Raw genomic sequence first — 17,001 nt, forward strand, 5'->3', positions numbered from 1 at the left:
CAAGAGCACACGATGTATATACAATAGCAATCGGCACGACACCAATACGTCCATAAGGGATCACAATATACTCTCCATCTTAGCACCCGTGTTAGACGAAAAAACAGCCGCAGGGGAACCGGGAGGTCAGTTGGTGGTGGCGTCCGTGTAGGGCGTGGTCGCAATGCCGACCTGGGCATTGGTGGTGTCGAATATGCTGTAGAACCGCTGGAGCCATCCGAAACCATCTGGATAAATATGTCAACGAATGGACGAGAGGGAAAAAAACGGACAAAAACATACTGATGAAGTCAAGGCCGGATCCGCTCGGGCTGCCGATGTCGCTGGCGATCAGGTAGATCTGACCTTCAGTTCCGCCAAGGGTGCTGTTCAATGAACGAGGCCAGATCTGGGCATTGGCGGTGAACTCAAACGTCGTTCCACCTATCAATGTTGATATATCAAGACCATGGACGGCGACAAGAGCATAATCACGGACCAATGGTAAAGTACAGCGATTGCAGCTTCTCGTACTGCTCCTCAGTGATTGTGAGCAGACCCGTCGTGCTGAGAGGAGACGCATATAGTCAGTCTCAGATTTCACGCCGGTATGTGGAAAAGCTTACTTGTCCATGGTGGCGCCAGTTGCCGTCTGGTATTTAGAGAACGCGTCGGATGCAAGCATGAGCAGGGTGGTTCCAGTGTCGACAATGCCCGCGTTGTTGGGGAGCAACGTCTCGGAAGTGCCATATGTGACCGTCTGGTTAATTCCCCAGTACATCGACGCGGGGGACGTCGTCGTGATGGGAGTATACGTGATTTCTCCCGTGTACCTGTTGAAATAATCAATACTATTTCTTTCAAGCCCACTTCTGGACATACTTAGTACTATCAGTTCCGCCAAAAGTGAGCTCGCCGTTGGCCGAGTCAGTGGCAGTCGTAGGCTCAAAAGAAATGCCAAGGACTTCTTCGCTGATGGTACCCTGCGCATACAAGTTGTCCGTGACGGTGGGGACCTCCGTGGTGTTCGAAACGGTTCCCTGAGTGAGATCGACCGGGCCGACACCAAGAATACCGTCAACACCGCTGAAGCCTTGCGTAGTGGACGCGACGCCGATGGATTGGTTCTGAATAACCAGCGCTGGGGCGATTGTGACCGTATCGGTGTCTATGGGGAGAGTTCAATCATCAATTGTGAGAGCAAAAAGGACTGCATACACTCGGTTCCGGAGAAAGAGCCAGAGCCGTAGCTCACGTTCTTTGAAGAGATGGGTGAGAGATGGCGTTGCTATTGAACATAGTGCACTTACGACGGTGTCTCCGGTGCTCTTACTAGAGCTAGTGGGGGTGTATGTCTGGTCTGCGCCAACCCAGGTGTTGGAGCTACCTATACGCATAATCAATAATTACCTATGAGGCAAGGGAAGGGACAGAGACGGACCGGTATCGATAAGAAGAGTATAGGTTGTGGCGGGAGTGCCGACACCGACGAAGGCGTTGTAGTTTACGCTCGCGTCTGTGACATTGACGCCATCGCCAGCGTCGGTAGTACCAGAACCAGTGGAACCAGTGTCGGTAGTAGCTCCGGTAGTGCGGTGGCCGTGTCGGTGCTGCTCGTGGCGTTCGTGGCGTTCGTGGCGCTCGTGCTCATGGCGACGGCGGCGAGACTCGTACAAGGCAAGGGGGCCGTGGGGGTTGATGCCCTGGAGGAGCTTCTGTGCTCTGGCCTTATCGGTGGCGATGAGCTCCTTTGCGGAGGCAAAGGTAAGGCGAGAGGAGAAGGGGAGAGAGCGGACGACGATGTGAGACATGGGGTGCTACACAGGAATGGGTGAAGATGGATGGGATGGATGGATGAGGAGCTGAGTGAGAGGAGGGGGTTTATATACATGGAGGAGGGCTGGATAAGGAATATTGGGACGAGAGACGGATTGGAAGAGACGGGGAGCGGTGGTGACATGCGTCATGGCGGAGAGAGACTGGGAAGAGGATGGTTGAGAGGGACTGGCCGGGTGAATAAGCAGCCCTTTCCCAGCTTTCGATAACACAGATGCCTGTCTGTGCTCTTGTCATGGAGATGTCCGCACACGACTGTATCATTCATTTATTCGCCTAACTGTCCCAATTTTCCGGGAAGCGTTTGCGTGAGAGTGAGACCAGTGCAGGACAGCGCAAGCCTGGGGGGGGGGATTTACGGTGGCGTCGAGGGTGGCGTTGAGTTTCCACAGGATTTTCGCGAGTGCTGCAGGCGACGGGCGTGCGCTTGGCAGAAGCCGGGCAGCGGAATCTGAATCTGGCGTCGCGTACCTGCGTCCAGATAACGCCTGCCGCATCGGCACGCGCCCATTTTGTCCATTTTGCATCCGCCGTGTCACATCGTCGCAGCAGCCTCGCCCGGTCCGCTTGCGACATCCATTGCTGCAATTATTCAATTAATCATTTCTTGTTCTTCCGCCGATCTCACCGCCTCTCTGCTCGACAAACCCAGCATCCCGTCTCGCTGTGCTGCTGCGGGTGCCCACATCACATACACTCACCTTCTTTTTTTCCCAAGTGGATATCCGCAGGCTCATCTCCTCGTCACTGCCCTTTTCCTCCCCGCGCATATACCCACATGCCTGTATGGCGCCGATAACCAACCAACTCTCTCCATCATCTCTTGGCCCACAGCCCTAGACGATTTGGCATAGCCCGGTGGCACACGCCTTCCCAGATGCTCACTCACCTTCCAGTCTCCCTTAGCCTCAGTGGTTTCTCGATGCGTCTTCTTCTAGCCTTGAGTTTTCCCATCTCCGGCGCTGTCCTTTGGCGTACCCACGCGCTCTGCCGATAAGATGCCGAGCTGGAGCCTGGCATGCTGGCGATACAGAGCCTCGTTGCAGCTTTCGATGGGCGTGGAGCACTCAGAAGCCATGATCAGAAGTTGATGACCGTCTCCCATTGCGACCCTGCCAGGGGCTCACTCGTCCACTGCTTCCATCCTTCGTCGGCCTGTGCTTGTCTTGGTCCATAAGCTCGGCTGTCGCTTCCATTGTCCCCTCACTCGGAGCTTCTTCTACCTCCGTATCTTTCTGTGTGCATAGCCTGCTGCAGGGATGCTGTAAGCACACACAACAATAACATACAATTTTGTCCAAACGATGTACATGACCCACGTACCCCGCATTCGCCCAGCTCAGCTCATGGCACCGATACGACAAGTCATGCGGACCCAGAACCTGTCCCTTTCTGATACTTCTCCTTTGACGCCTCTCGTGCCCGCCACAGCCGCAGCCTCTTCACCTTGTTCCAGATCCGTCCCTTCCTCCCATTATCCTGCATCGCGCTTCCTTCGGTCTGCGTCTCTTCCTCTCGTGCGTCCGTCTCATCTCCATTCGGCCACCTTGCATCTTCTCCTTCGCTGCCCTCTCTCTCCCTCCAGCACCCTTCTCCGCCGGCTACTCGCTCGAGCCAATCTGCCTTCGCGTCTGCATACCCATATCCCATTTTCTCTCGCACACGCACGTAAGCAAACCGCTCATCCGCCGTCCCCGCCATCGCTTCAAACACCCTCATCACATCCGCGTCTCCGCGCACGTCCATACAGCACGAACAGTAAAAGTCGGACACCCCCGTCGGCGGCGGCGCAATCACGAACCGTTGCACGCTCGCGGGCACCACACGCAACCACGCGACCTCCCCTGCGATGCTACGTCCACTCGGCAGCTCCGTCCCTTCGTCCCCAGGGAGCGCGGGTAGATCTAGCACGCGCGAGACGATTCCGCGCTCTGCACACTCTGCGTGCAGAATCTCCGTGACGCGCCTGCTGCCCCACATGTCGAGCATGGACAAGCGCAGGTGCGTGAGCCGGGGGGATAACGTGTGTATCAGATCGTGCGTCGACTTTGTGCCGTACGCGAAGCCGTGATATGCACAAGCCAGATGCAGCCGCCGCAAGCACGGTCTTAAGCCCGAGTGCCCTTCCCCCGCGTCCGCCACACCATCCACGGCATCCACAGCGGTTTCGCTGGCCACATCGACTGCCTCGTCCGACAGTGTGAGCGACACCTGCGACGGTGTGCATCGCCCGCGGATCGTGAGCTCCACCAGGCGCGGCAGGGGGACCGCGAGCAGCACGCGGATGCACGTCGCGCTGTTGAGGAAAGGGTCGAACGCGACGAACGCAAGCGTCTCGAGCGTCGGGCTCGCGTACGCGAGGATCTCCGCTTGGCACATGGGCCAGTCCTCCAGCTGCACCGCGGGCCAGCCGTCTGCTGCGTCCGCCGCGCGCCGTGTCGATAGGAAGAGGTGGTGAATCGGGCGAGGCCGCTGTCGCTGTCGCACAGGCGCCTGCAGCGCGCGCGAGCGGCGCCGCGGCCGCGCAGCTCCGGCTTTGGTAGCGCGCAGGAGGGCGGTGAACCCGCGCGCCTGGTCGAGCCCGGAGATGGCGAGAGATTGCCAGTGGAAGGGCGCAGAGACAGTGTGAATGTAGCGGGAGACGAGCGCGAGAGAGCGGCCAGTGGTACCGTCATCCGAGCATGCGAAGGAGAAGATGAGGGCATGTATCTCTGGGGGACACCTATCCATTTTCTTCGTGGTCGTTGAAGCTACGTGGGTTGTGTCGGGTCTGGGGCTGTGGCTCTCTCTTAAGTTCAACGACCAACCCGCTGTCGCGTGTCGACGGAAGCAGAGCGGTGGAGTAATCGATAATCCCGAGAGTTTGCGTGAGGATCCGAATTGATAGCACTGGATACTGATACTGTATCCCACAGTTACTTTAACTTTGAGGACGACTCGGTGCTACCGAGGGGTCAATCTACTCCTCGATGGTGTATTTCAGAGCCACTGGACATAAAATCGCGTTTAGACCGTAGAAGAGTAAACACTATGAGGAGTCAAGTTGAGCTCACCTGTCGAACTGGTACCTAAGGGCCCGTTGTACGTAGTGGCTAGCTAGTCTCGGACTCTGTAATGCTCCCACTTGCTGATGCAGTGGCTGTGAGTATCGAATCAGCTCTACTACATGAGCGCAAGTGGTGGAGGAGACAAGGATGTGGACAGCTGCAACTCCGAATCCGAGTCTAGCCGCCATAAGCCTCGAACATATACCAAGCGGTCCGGTATCATTAGCCGCCCTACTTAGCAAGCTTGTAAATGCTACATTGACTATACATCGAGCACCATTAGCACAACACATTGCGAGAGCATAAAACTACAGAATCGCTAGAATGTGGACACCATAACAATCGCCCAAAGTAGTATACTGAGCACACAGATAAGCATAAGCAAAGGCCGAGCACAGCATAGACAAAAATCAAAAGTCATCCGTGAAATAATCGGTCAGTGTCTCCTTAAACTCCCGCACCTTCATCGTCGTCACCATCAATGCGCTCTCCTTGCAGTGTGGCAGCCCGTCCGAAATACCCTGCGGCTGCATGTCCTTCTCCACCAGCGCTTTCATCGTCCCCTCTACGAGCATGAGCTTTGCCAGCACGTCCTCCCTCTGCAAGCCCGGTATGACCTCCGTACCCATCTCTAGCACGGCCTTCCAGAGCAGCCCGAACGCCTTCGTGCACCTCTGTTGGCTCGTGCATCGCACGCTGTGCGACAGCGACGGAGGCTGCGATGGGAGCGCCTCCCACATCTTGGTGAGCGCATAGTACCCGCTGAGCAACCGCACCCGCTGCTCCCGCGTCAACGAAGTCTCGCTTTCCCAGTACACCTTGCCCTTCAGCATCATCGCGTGGTACGCCAGCCCGAGCATCGGCCGCAGGTTAAGCCGCTCCCCGATCTCGATGGCAAGCGCGAGGTCTTTACCCTCACCGATCTGCCGCTTCCAGCGTGCGACGGCCAGCTCGAGGAGATCCGGCCGCTCGCAGAGCGCCGCGAGCTCGGTGATCTGCACCAGGGACGGGGCGTCGTTCGCGGACGGGGAGTGGGACAGGGTCGGCGGGCTGGTTGCGGGGATGCTGTCGAGCGCGCTCGGGCGCGAGTAGTGCATGTGCAGCGCACTGAGCACCCAGGTCTCGATCGAGCGGAATTGGTATTTGTGCGCCATCCGCGCGAGGTTGACCAGCTGGGCGCAGTTCGCGTCCGGCGAGGTGGCCAACATCAGCTCATGCGGTCTAGAATTTGCGCAGATAAGCCGGGGACGTCTGCACAGAGGCGGGGCGGACGCACAGCGCATATAATGCCCACAGCAATGCCCGGAACTCGTCGGCGGTGTCGCCCTGCAGTCGGATGGGGTTGTCGTCGCTCTCGCCCTCAGGGGCCGTCATGCTGCAGTCCGACCTTGCAGAGTCTGTCTCAGCCGTCAGCTGGAACATCGTTTCGAACGCCGATTTGTCTTTCATTAGGATAGACCTGTGGACCTGCATGCTACGTTAGTGCGTGAGTTGGCGCAAGTGGGTGTTGTCGAGGCTGCTCCGAACGCGGCGCCCAACGTACCTTGAACAGCGTGTTATCGACCAGCAAGACAGTGTTGCCATCCGAGATATAGTACATTGGGTCCTTGCTCGGTCCAGGGATCGACAGCCTGAGCATTTCATCGTGAAGGAATGAGTTGGACATAGTCATGAGTGGGCTCTCTGGCCGAAGGTGCTCGTGGTCCATGAGAGCGGTTCAACTCGGGCTTGGGCGCGCTTTCTTGTGATCCTGATCGCCGCGGCGGTAGGTCTTCGCGTCGGACACACAGTCGACCACCTTGTCGCGAAGGGAGAGCAGCGGTGACAAGGCAACGCCACTGGAGCGACGTCGTCTATATAATAAGGCCATGGCGATGGGTTTCCAGATAGGCGCGTGAGAGGCTGACTTGGCTCATTCTTGCAAGCAAGGCACCTGCAGTTGGCGCCCGCGACAAAACTTAATCGGCGATGTCGGGGACGGCACAGCACAGAAGTTGTGCGGCCATCTTTCCTCAACATAAACTATACACACTGCCATGTCAGGCCCACATCCGCGATCCATCGACCACACCAAACATATGAATTGTTCAGTGGGTGATGAGTCCGCAAGCTCGCTCACGACAGACTGAACCACCAGGATGATCTCCTGACCGTGGATGTGCAAACAACATCACGTCTTACATCTCCTGTTAATGTCAAATACTGGCTATCACGGCAACGCACATAAACAAGCTCTGACAACACGAAAAGCAGCTCAGGTGGGTCATATATAGTGTCCGACCAGGTGACTTTCAGACTGAACAGTTATCGTACAAGCAGCAATGCCAATTATCATTTTCATCGATGTCCTATCACATCGAAGGTCACATAGACAGACCTAGTACACGTAGCCCAATAGCTTGCCACCTACATTTTTCCGGCGCGCCTCCTCATGGTCGAGGATTCCAGAAGAAGTGGTCTAAAAGATAACATAAGCGACGAAACCTCACGGACACACACTAGTCGACATACTAGAATAATGATACCAAAACCACGAGCAGGAAGCAACAAGTTGACCCACGTCTCAATTTGCGAGACCTGAACATTGTATCGGGGGGAGATGACACCTGTTTTGTTCAAGCGGCCATTCAGCTGAATGACAATCTTCCCTGAGCGGTGGTCGTCGACGATTTCAAATTCGCCGATGTAGCCTGCATTAAAAAATATGATTAGTCAAATGCTAAATCAGTATTGCCAAAGAGCACAAATGTCGTCTCTACAGTGAACCCATATCCAGTACATAAAAAGGAAATGTGTTGTAAGGTTTCGAGAGACAAAGCATGTCAATATATCGGAGACTTAAAACGAGGGGCGAGTGGGATACAATACCTCGACGATCGTAGTTATACTCCGAACCAACACCGAGGAAAACGAGAATAGCATAATGCAAAATGTACATACCATGGCGCTGCATCACACTGAGGAATTTGACAATGACTTTTGAGGAGGGTCTGATGAGGACCTGGCGCTTGCCACGACGCTCCGCATTGACGATGTTGTTCTGGCAACCAGATTAACACAACTGAAGGGCATATCTAGACCACAGATGCATACCAAGCAGTCGTTCTAGACCGTATGCGTAGGGGGTTAGCATGAATCTCATATAAGGGCATGCCACATACCAAGACAGACACGCGAACCATGGTGGATTATGGGAGGCGAGCGTGAAAAATACAACAAAAAAATAGGGAGGTGAGAAAACGCTCGTCCGAGTGTCGCGCTATGGAGAGCACGAGTCAAGACGAGCAGCGAGTGCGAAGGGGCTGCAAATACCTTGCGTGTGTCGAGACCTGCCTTGAGTGAGCGCGCTAACTTTTGTGCGCGATCGCTGGCACGCCAGGAACTGTACAGCACCACGCCAGCCACCCGGAAAATGCCGGCACCGCGCACCTGTAGCCGAAACCATAGCCGTCCGTAGTTTATCGCTGTGTCCAAAGTCCCGCAAGCTCCTCAAGCCACCGCTTTCCACGACTCTTCGACTTCAAAATGGTCTGTGTTCAGGCTGAAGGTGCAGAGAAATGCGCTCACGTCACATTGTTCTCACTGTAGGGCCGCGTCCGCACCAAGACCACGAAGAGGGCTTCTCGCGTACTCATTGAGAAGTAGTAAGTGGAGTCGCCTGGTGCAGTGCATCTGAATGCAGGACGGCGTGGACGGCTTCCGTCATAATTTCCGTACTCATAGAGGCCTAACATAGCTACCCCCGCCTTACCCTCGACTTCCACACAAACAAGCGGATCATCGATGAAGTTGTGCGTTTTTCCGATCCCTAGTGAAAGCTTGCCGAAATTCGATGCTAAATGTGCCTGCAGGCCGTCGTGCCCTCAAAGCGGCTACGCAACAAGATTGCCGGCTTCACAACACACTTGATGAAGCGTATTCAACGAGGACCTGTGCGCGGTATCTCGTTCAAGCTGCAGGAGGAGGAGCGTGAGAGGAAGGATAACTACGTACCGGAGGTGTCAGCGCTTGACACAAGTGTCAACGGCCTGGAGGTTGACCCCGAAACTAAGGTGCGTACACACGGCGCTTTTGATTCTCGACTAGCGAATCAATGACTGGGTAATTTACAGGAACTACTCCACGCACTGAACTTCGACTCTGTATCCGTCAATGTCGTTGTGCCCGTCATTGCGCAGCCTGAGCGTGGCCCCCGTCGTGAGCGACGGAACGTACCGGGCGCGGGTCGTTCGTGAAGAGTTGTAGCGTGAAGCAGATATTGTAGGCTTTAGCATGATCTCAACTTCGCTCGTAAAACGCTGTCTGCTCTCTTTGTATGTGACATGCCTCATGATAGGTTTATTCTATCTCCTATGAAAACTCTCCAGCTATGCTCGCTTTTACAGGCAGCTTATGTGGCTAATATCGTTGTTGCTATGCAAATGCGACTTGTTCTCAGATCCATACTGTCTGGTAGACGTACGCATTGGACATAACTGACCACCCATCTAAATGGCTAAATACAGGTTTACATCCTAAAAGCTCTATCAGAAGTCAAAATTTTGTGGAACATATGTCGATGTCTTCATCACAATACACCCAACATCGCTCTCACCACTTCCGCACCACTTGGATTAGGCAAATCAGATTTAGAGCTAACACAACACCAGGCCACCACAAACGGAGTGTCGTTCTTGCCAAAGGCGGGCCCTTCGCACCTGCTTCGTCAATGGCTGTTACTTCCTCGTCGGTTAGAGGAGCTACCATGGCAAAGATGAGCTTTGGCCTCGTATAGGCAGCCGTTGATATGAACTCACGGAGGTCTCCAACAGCCAGATATTCTTGCATATGTTCCTTGCTGGAACTTGTTCTGTAACAACAGTGAATAGCAACACCATGTCGGCAGAGATGAGCGTACGTTACAATTACAACGCCTTTGCTCTTGACCCAAGAAAGTATAACTTGGGTCGGCGTTGCTCCAAGCCTCTTTGCGGCAGCTTCGACTGGCTTGTCTACAGGACCTCCTGGGTATGTGGTGATGGGTCTGGAGTTAAATGGCCAAGCTATTAGCCGACAACGTAATAAAAGAAGATATGATCCCACCTGAGACTGCTGTATGCCTCCACCACTACGCCGTGCTTTGCGCAGTATTCGAGAAGCCCTTTGTTCTCGGCGTAGTTGTACGGATGAAATTCTATCTTAAGTCATTATTTCATAGAGTTGGATGAGTGTTTGATCACGACAATTGTAAACTCACTTGGTTTGCTGCTGGTATTATCTTCGCGGTTTTCATGAGGTTTTGCATTTGCTCCAAATCGAAGTTGCTAACGCCGACACTCCTACAAAACAGTTAATGTGTGGAGGCCGTATGGCCAACGATAAGCGTACTTTGCCAAACCATCCTTTTTGATTACCTCAAATTCCTCCCAAGCGGCCTCTATGCCTTTCATGTGATTGGGGTTGTGAATGAGGTAAAGATCGACCTGTTTTAGCTCGAGCTATTTGGAACATATCAATCTGAAGAGGCGCCGATGAACTCAGAGCACACTAACCTTTGCTAAACTGTCCTCAAGGCTACTTCTGACGCCGGCCCGCGCAGACCACTTGGTGGTGACGAAAAAGTCGGAGCGCGCAAGGCCACTTTGGCGGATAGCCGCTGCAACACTGCTTTCGTTGGCGTAAACTGAGGGCAGGCTGCATCAGGTGTGAAACTGAAACGAGCGACGGAAACTCACACTGGGCCGTGTCGATATGCGAGAAGCCGGATTCTATGGCGCTAGAGACGTAGTCCGTGACGTCCTTGAGAGGTATGAGATGGTGTTAGCTGAGTTATGAATACTTGCGCACCTGACCCTTCCACTTCGATCCCGTTCCAAAAGCGATGGTAGGCATCTTGTGGTCATGCGTTTTGATTGCACAGTTAGTACACGCGTGAGCCCTCGACACGAAATTACTGACCTGGTTTCCATCGTTTAAAGTGACTGTACCGAAGGGCATGGTGAAAGAGGGGAGTAGGAGTGTGAGATTGAGACTGTGAGAGCTGAGCAAACGATAAGTACCGTGCCTGAGAACACCTTTGAGTTTGTCATGCCGCGGAATTGCGGAAGGCAGCACGCGATCCAATCTCGATCGTATCGCCAATGCGCTAATTCCCGAATCGTGTCGTTGTGGCGCCTTTGAACTGTTAGCTCTATATAGCTCCCTGCCCCACAGTACCTGGTTCATCCCTCCCTCTATCTCTCCACCAGTTCTCCATGGCTTCCACACCAGTGAACGCGTCCGCTGTACCTCTCGAACTGCGCAAGTCGCGGTCAACTTCCCCTGTCAGAAAACGCGCTCGAGTTGGGGCTTCCGACGACGAGCTCGACGAGGTCATCAAAGAGCTACAACCGTTCAATGATGGAGACCTCGCCCGAGACGACACATACTATTTCTCTGATGGAAGCTGTGTTCTGCGAGTGGAAAACGTCCTATTCAATGTGAGCAAGCATCCTGCCAGCTCTCTCTCTCCCTCCTGACAGCCATGCATACAGGTCCACCGAACAATGATCTCCCGGGGCTCGCCTGTTTTTGCAGCTATGTTCAAACTCCCAGCCAGCTCCGACAATCCTCTCGGGGTAGAGGGAACTTCCGATGACAACCCAGTTCACCTTACAGGTGATACCGTCACAGAGTTTAGGAATTTCTTATGGGCCCATTATGCGCTGTATGTCTCTGCCATTACAACCTTTCCCCGTTCTTATGCTCAACTATGACTTCATTGCGTAAGATTTCCAGAAGCTATGGACATAGCTGATCTGACCAAACTCATGGATATCGCCCGTGTTTCCAACAAGTACTCCTTCCGGTCTCTTGAGATTTGGGCTTTAGACGCTATCAACAATCACGTCGACTGCACACCATCACCTCTTTTCTCATCAGATCCATACGAGTTCTCTGCTGTTCATTCCAACGTCTCCATAACTCCGAGTGGCCAGCAGGTGACACGGCTCGTGACTCTGGCACAAACATGTGGCGACGAGAGATTACTGGACACCCTCACAGCCCTTCTCCGACAGCGTATGTATGCGTCTATACAATACGCATATCTCGCCATGAGCCTAGCTGACCAACTGAACCTGCGTGAACTTCGAGGAGCCGCGTACATGGAGGTGCTTCAAAAGGGTGCCATTTTCCCTGCCTTGACTACAGGAGGTCCTACGGACAACGAGGACCGGGAAGAAGAGGGTGATGATGCCCTGGATGAAAGCAGGCTCCTCGTATCGAGAGAGCAACAGCTTCGCCTCCTGTCAGGGTTCTACCGACTATCCAGCATATGGGAACAGCTGCGCAAACGTCCGCTCAAGTTTGACCATACGCCTAGCTGTAGCGCAACTTGGCATCAAAATGGATGCACGCAAAGTTGGCTGGACTTCTGGAAGGAGAAAACTCGCTGCGAGGTTGTGCTTCAGCTTGGTCTTGCCGATGTTCCGGGTCGCCTGAAAGCCGTAGGCAAAGAATTCGATCGTTGGGGTACAGCCACATACATGCACCACGATTGCAGAGTGATTGCAAGGAAGAAGATTCAGGATAAGGTAAAGGAGATCGAGAATGCCTTGCCAGAATACTTCACGGAGCAGCAGAGTGCATAACTGTATCTCGATTGATCCTGGAGGAGTTACTACACTGGATGATATACAACTGTATCATAAGTTCGTCACAGCATCACACATTAAAGATACAACTTATACTGTAATATACGGGTTATGGCTAGACACTTCTTTATCCTTGTTTTCCCGCCGTGGCATTACTTGAGTCTATACTTTGATGTGCTAAATGCAGACCAGACCCAAATCCAGTACTTCGCAACGTACCGACAGTGCTCATCCCACCACCCCAGGGCGCCGTCTGTCGCACACCAGTAGAGCGTGACATTAGGCTGAGCATAATGGAGTCGATATCGTTAGATGAAGCTTGCTGCTCTTGCGCAACGCGGGTTCCACGAAGCATCATCTGCTCAAACAAGTCGTCTTCTTCCAGTTTCTTTACACGGATCCGCAGGCTCTTCATGACGCTCTCATGTAGCACTGGTAGGATGTATTTAGTCTCCCCATGAGTCCCCCGTGGATGACATCCTCACCTTTCTCTTCCGCGGCTGTCTTTGGTTTAGGAAGCCTCGGATCCTCACGCGCAAGCTCTTCTTCAGGCCGAGGCTCATGTAGGCGCAAAAAAACTTCACATTTCTGTTCAAATTCCTGTTGATTGAGTTCTCTATCCGCTAGATCTGTGTTATCTTCGCCGTACTCCGTTCCGATTGAGCTTGTAGGCGATGCTGCGCGTAGAACAGGGGGTGCATATTGTGGTCCACCCGCATGTATGTGATGATGTGCTTGTGGCATCGTGATTTAAAAGACTTCAGCAGTGATTTGAATCGTATTCAAAATCGTATAACCGCGAGACGGCAGTACGCCTGTACAAATATTGCCAAAGAACGCGACGCGACGCGATGACAACTCTCCCACACATGCGCTTTGGGATGCTTAGTCAAGCACGCGTTCAATTTAAGACGTCGCGTCGCGTCTCTTCTCTTTACTGCACACCTCCATTCCCTCGCCCGTTCCCCCCTGAGGCTATCTTTCTTCATCGCGTACGCTTTGCCTTTACACCATCAAACGCATGGCTTTTGTATATAAGCGAAGTGCGCATTCTATTTTATCATACGCGATCCGGTTCATTGACCAACTTCGCCAGACGGGTATGTAGTTCGACGCGTTTTAACACGTTCTCCGACGTGTAGACTTACTATTTCGTCCCTGAAGTCGCAAAGAACGCGTTCAGTTCGATAAGGTACGCGTGAACGTAGCGCGTTCAAATATAAGCCTCGTTCCTCACGCGCCTACAGATCACTGCAAGAATTAGCAAGCTATGCTATGGTCTTGATAGTGAACACGTAGATCCCATTAGGTAGTCCACATTTTACATATGCTGTGATTATATTAACATTTCTGCAGTATTACCCAGAAGGTTATCGCAGGTGTATATCAAGGTGTAACAACAGTGGAGCTCGATGTAAGCCAGCTTCATCCCACAGGTTAATTATCAATATAACGGAATTTCGATTTTCCCAGAACCTTGCTGCTGAGACTGCAGCGTACCTCACCACGAAACATCCTGATTATGCTATCCTCGCGGCGCGCATAGCAGTGTCGAATTTGCATAAGGAGACGAAGAAGAATTTCTCTGCTGTCATCAGTGATTTGTATAATTATGGTATGTTATTTGGTTTTTTAAAAGCGATTGAAATAGTGATTTGTTGCTAGTCAATCCGAAGAATGGCCGTCCTGCGGGGATGATCTCAAAACAAACTTACGATGTTGTAATGGCTAATGCCGAAACACTGGACTCTGCTATCATTTATGATCGCGATTTCAACTACAACTTGTAAGTCATCTTTTCTTTATGTAGCTGTCACTGAACTTCAATTATCTAGCTTCGGTTTCAAAACCCTCGAGCGTTCTTATTTGCTCAAGCTCAACGGCCGAACAGCTGAACGTCCCCAACATCTTCTCATGCGTGTGGCTGTCGGCATTCATGGCTCGGATATCACACGTGTACTCGAGACATACCACTTGATGTCTGAACGATTCTTCACTCATGCATCGCCGACATTGTTCAACGCGGGGACCCCGAATGCGCAGCTGAGCTCCTGCTTCCTCGTGTGTATGAAAGATGACTCTATTGAGGGCATCTACGACACTTTGAAAAACTGTGCGATGATCAGCAAGACTGCTGGTGGTATTGGTCTAAGTATACATAATATTAGGGCTACTGGGTGTGTTATACTCCGAAATTCATTTCTACCCCTAATGATTTTCCAGATCATACATTGCGGGTACCAACGGCTACTCGAATGGTATTGTCCCTATGCTCCGTGCGTACGATGCAACCGCACGGTATGTGGACCAAGGTGGTAACAAGCGTCCGGGCGCGTTTGCCATATACCTGGAGCCGTGGCACGATGATATCTTCGAGTTCTTGGATCTTCGCAAGAATCACGGTAAGGAGGAAGTTCGTGCCCGGGATCTATTCTATGCGCTCTGGATTCCTGATCTTTTGTACGTATTTATGTCGTCTCTTCGAGCGTTAGCCCTGAGACCCTGAATCATAGCATGAAACGTGTCGAAGCCAACGGGAAGTGGTCGCTTTTCTGTCCTAATGAAGCACCTGGCCTGCACGAAGTATGGGGTGCAGAATTCGAGACGCTTTACGAGCGTTACGAGAGCGAAGGACGCGCTAGGAGAACGATCGACGCTCAGAAGCTGTGGTATGCTATTCTGGACGCTCAGATCGAGACAGGGAATCCTTTTATGCTCTACAAAGATGCATGTAATGGTGCGCCGCTATTAGTTCTTTTTGTATCCTGAAGCTAATGAAGCCGTTATCAGCTAAGTCTAACCAGAGGCATCTGGGAACCATCAAGTCGTCCAATCTCTGCACGGAGATTGTGGAATACTCTTCTCCTGACGAAACGGCCGTCTGTAATCTTGCTTCTGTCGCTCTCCCATCCTGCATCGAGGGTGGCCGGTATAACTTCCAGAGGCTACACGATGTTGCTAAGGTCGTAACATTCAACCTAAATCGCATCATCGAGGTCAACTACTACCCTGTTCCCGAGGCTCGCCGTTCCAATATGCGGCATCGTCCCATCGGCGTTGGCGTGAATGGCTTAGCCGATGCCTTCATGGCGCTCCGTATGCCTTTCGATTCTCCCGAGGCGCGTGAGCTGAACAAGCAGATTTTCGAAACGATTTACCATGCTGCCCTCGAAGCTAGCTGTGAGATCGCTGCCGTCGACGGTCCATATGAGACATACGAAGGAAGCCCTGCCTCGAGAGGAGAGCTGCAGTACGATATGTGGGGCGTCACGCCTTCGGACTTGTGGGATTGGGCATCGTTGAAGGACAAGATTGCGAAGCATGGCCTTCGGAATTCTTTGCTTGTTGCTCCTATGCCGACCGCATCGACCAGTCAAATCTTGGGTTACAACGAGTGCTTCGAGCCATACACCAGGTATGACTGGCTGTTTCCTGAGTATAATATCTCTGAACTGACGTATTGACTGCAGCAACATTTACACTCGCCGCGTGCTTGCCGGAGAGTTCCAAATCGTTTGTCCCTGGTTGTTGCGGGAGCTTGTGGACCGCAAGCTCTGGGACGATGAAATGAAGAATCAGATCATTGCGAACAATGGGTCCGTGCAGAACATCTCCGGTATTCCTGATGATATCAAGGCTATCTACAAGACAGTTTGGGAGATCAGCCAAAAGAAAGTTCTTGATATGGCTGCCGATCGAGGTGCCTTCATTTGTCAGAGTCAAAGTCTCAATGTCCATCTGCAGTCACCTACGACTCCGCAACTGACCAGTATGCACTTTTATGGCTGGAAGAAAGGGTTAAAGACTGGGATGTACTATCTGCGCACGCGTCCAGCCGCGCAGGCCATCCAATTCACGGTTGACCAGGGCATGCTCAAGAAGTCGCAGACAACATCTATCAAGGGCGCTGCCCCACCGCCGCCGTCTCTTAGTCCCTCAGCATCTAGCCGAGTACCCGCTACGAGCAACGCCAGTGCAACAGGTTCTCTCCTGCGCACGGTGGCCCAACAAGAAACTAGTGGGAATGTGGAACGTTCAGATTCTTTGCCTTCAGTGACGAGCTCAAGCTCGATGGATGACTCCACCGCACAAACGGCTTTGACGCCTCTCGATGAAAAGACACAAAAGGCCATAGAACAGGATCCCGAGTTCGCGGCGGCTTTGCAGAGACAGCGCGAGCGACAGCTTGAGCAGGAGAAACTCATGTGCTCATTGGAGAATAAAGAGGCATGCTTAATGTGTTCTGCATAGATGATCCGTGCATCAATTTTCTGTCCGTTTACTGTTGCACTCGTTCTCAGATTTGTTGTATTAGATTTGACTCATGTTGTACGATGTACCGGTGATGATCGTTGTAGTTTGTGCAATTTACGCCCTTGCCTTGGGTTTGTTGTAGTGCAAAAATGAACGTTCATCCAGTGGAGGTTAGTCATGATGTTTGAGCTAACTTGATGCTTGCCAGAATGAACACGTAGGACACGATTGGATGGGAAACTTATGTACATCTGATTTACTATAAAGCAAGA

At 52.5% G+C, this 17,001-nt stretch overlaps 9 protein-coding genes across 9 annotated transcripts; 3 read left to right on the plus strand and 6 right to left on the minus strand.

Moving 5' to 3' along the window:
- Positions 1 to 126: 126 nt before the first annotated feature.
- FIBRA_07126 (uncharacterized protein) lies at positions 127 to 1,790 on the minus strand (the record flags this gene model as incomplete). Its single annotated transcript, XM_012328822.1, has 8 exons — positions 127 to 227; positions 283 to 423; positions 479 to 546; positions 606 to 812; positions 862 to 1,147; positions 1,198 to 1,237; positions 1,290 to 1,366; positions 1,421 to 1,790. The coding sequence occupies 8 exons, from the start codon at positions 1,788 to 1,790 to the stop codon at positions 127 to 129; spliced, it is 1,290 nt and encodes a 429-aa protein (XP_012184212.1).
- A 1,390-nt stretch (positions 1,791 to 3,180) lies between these two features.
- Positions 3,181 to 4,545, minus strand: FIBRA_07127 (uncharacterized protein; the record flags this gene model as incomplete). Its single annotated transcript, XM_012328823.1, has 1 exon — positions 3,181 to 4,545. One exon carries the CDS (start codon positions 4,543 to 4,545, stop codon positions 3,181 to 3,183), a length of 1,365 nt encoding a protein of 454 aa, XP_012184213.1.
- A 727-nt stretch (positions 4,546 to 5,272) lies between these two features.
- Positions 5,273 to 6,570, minus strand: FIBRA_07128 (uncharacterized protein; the record flags this gene model as incomplete). Its single annotated transcript, XM_012328824.1, has 3 exons — positions 5,273 to 6,083; positions 6,139 to 6,329; positions 6,406 to 6,570. The coding sequence occupies 3 exons, from the start codon at positions 6,568 to 6,570 to the stop codon at positions 5,273 to 5,275; spliced, it is 1,167 nt and encodes a 388-aa protein (XP_012184214.1).
- A 669-nt stretch (positions 6,571 to 7,239) lies between these two features.
- FIBRA_07129 (uncharacterized protein) lies at positions 7,240 to 8,044 on the minus strand (the record flags this gene model as incomplete). Its single annotated transcript, XM_012328825.1, has 5 exons — positions 7,240 to 7,320; positions 7,374 to 7,552; positions 7,803 to 7,902; positions 7,956 to 7,967; positions 8,024 to 8,044. 5 exons carry the CDS (start codon positions 8,042 to 8,044, stop codon positions 7,240 to 7,242), a joined length of 393 nt encoding a protein of 130 aa, XP_012184215.1.
- Positions 8,045 to 8,123: 79 nt separating this feature from the next.
- Positions 8,124 to 9,097, plus strand: FIBRA_07130 (uncharacterized protein; the record flags this gene model as incomplete). Its single annotated transcript, XM_012328826.1, has 4 exons — positions 8,124 to 8,179; positions 8,599 to 8,653; positions 8,714 to 8,914; positions 8,975 to 9,097. 4 exons carry the CDS (start codon positions 8,124 to 8,126, stop codon positions 9,095 to 9,097), a joined length of 435 nt encoding a protein of 144 aa, XP_012184216.1.
- Positions 9,098 to 9,452: 355 nt separating this feature from the next.
- On the minus strand, positions 9,453 to 10,838 carry FIBRA_07131 (uncharacterized protein; the record flags this gene model as incomplete). The annotated part of the gene is made up of 11 exons (XM_012328827.1): positions 9,453 to 9,469; positions 9,524 to 9,601; positions 9,659 to 9,711; positions 9,760 to 9,885; positions 9,945 to 10,039; positions 10,099 to 10,180; positions 10,230 to 10,339; positions 10,394 to 10,524; positions 10,577 to 10,640; positions 10,689 to 10,733; positions 10,800 to 10,838. The coding sequence occupies 11 exons, from the start codon at positions 10,836 to 10,838 to the stop codon at positions 9,453 to 9,455; spliced, it is 840 nt and encodes a 279-aa protein (XP_012184217.1).
- A 257-nt stretch (positions 10,839 to 11,095) lies between these two features.
- FIBRA_07132 (uncharacterized protein) lies at positions 11,096 to 12,472 on the plus strand (the record flags this gene model as incomplete). The annotated part of the gene is made up of 3 exons (XM_012328828.1): positions 11,096 to 11,320; positions 11,375 to 11,547; positions 11,611 to 12,472. The coding sequence occupies 3 exons, from the start codon at positions 11,096 to 11,098 to the stop codon at positions 12,470 to 12,472; spliced, it is 1,260 nt and encodes a 419-aa protein (XP_012184218.1).
- A 130-nt stretch (positions 12,473 to 12,602) lies between these two features.
- On the minus strand, positions 12,603 to 13,219 carry FIBRA_07133 (uncharacterized protein; the record flags this gene model as incomplete). The annotated part of the gene is made up of 2 exons (XM_012328829.1): positions 12,603 to 12,907; positions 12,961 to 13,219. The coding sequence occupies 2 exons, from the start codon at positions 13,217 to 13,219 to the stop codon at positions 12,603 to 12,605; spliced, it is 564 nt and encodes a 187-aa protein (XP_012184219.1).
- A 107-nt stretch (positions 13,220 to 13,326) lies between these two features.
- On the plus strand, positions 13,327 to 16,726 carry FIBRA_07134 (uncharacterized protein; the record flags this gene model as incomplete). The annotated part of the gene is made up of 11 exons (XM_012328830.1): positions 13,327 to 13,575; positions 13,618 to 13,667; positions 13,723 to 13,770; positions 13,832 to 13,889; positions 13,949 to 14,090; positions 14,141 to 14,261; positions 14,311 to 14,652; positions 14,699 to 14,935; positions 14,989 to 15,212; positions 15,266 to 15,890; positions 15,946 to 16,726. The coding sequence occupies 11 exons, from the start codon at positions 13,327 to 13,329 to the stop codon at positions 16,724 to 16,726; spliced, it is 2,877 nt and encodes a 958-aa protein (XP_012184220.1).
- Between the last annotated feature and the right edge of the window lie 275 nt (positions 16,727 to 17,001).

Source organism: Fibroporia radiculosa (assembly GCF_000313525.1).
Source record: "Fibroporia radiculosa TFFH 294 genomic supercontigs, scaffold11939, whole genome shotgun sequence".
In the NCBI taxonomy this organism is placed as follows: Eukaryota; Fungi; Basidiomycota; class Agaricomycetes; order Polyporales; family Fibroporiaceae; genus Fibroporia; species Fibroporia radiculosa.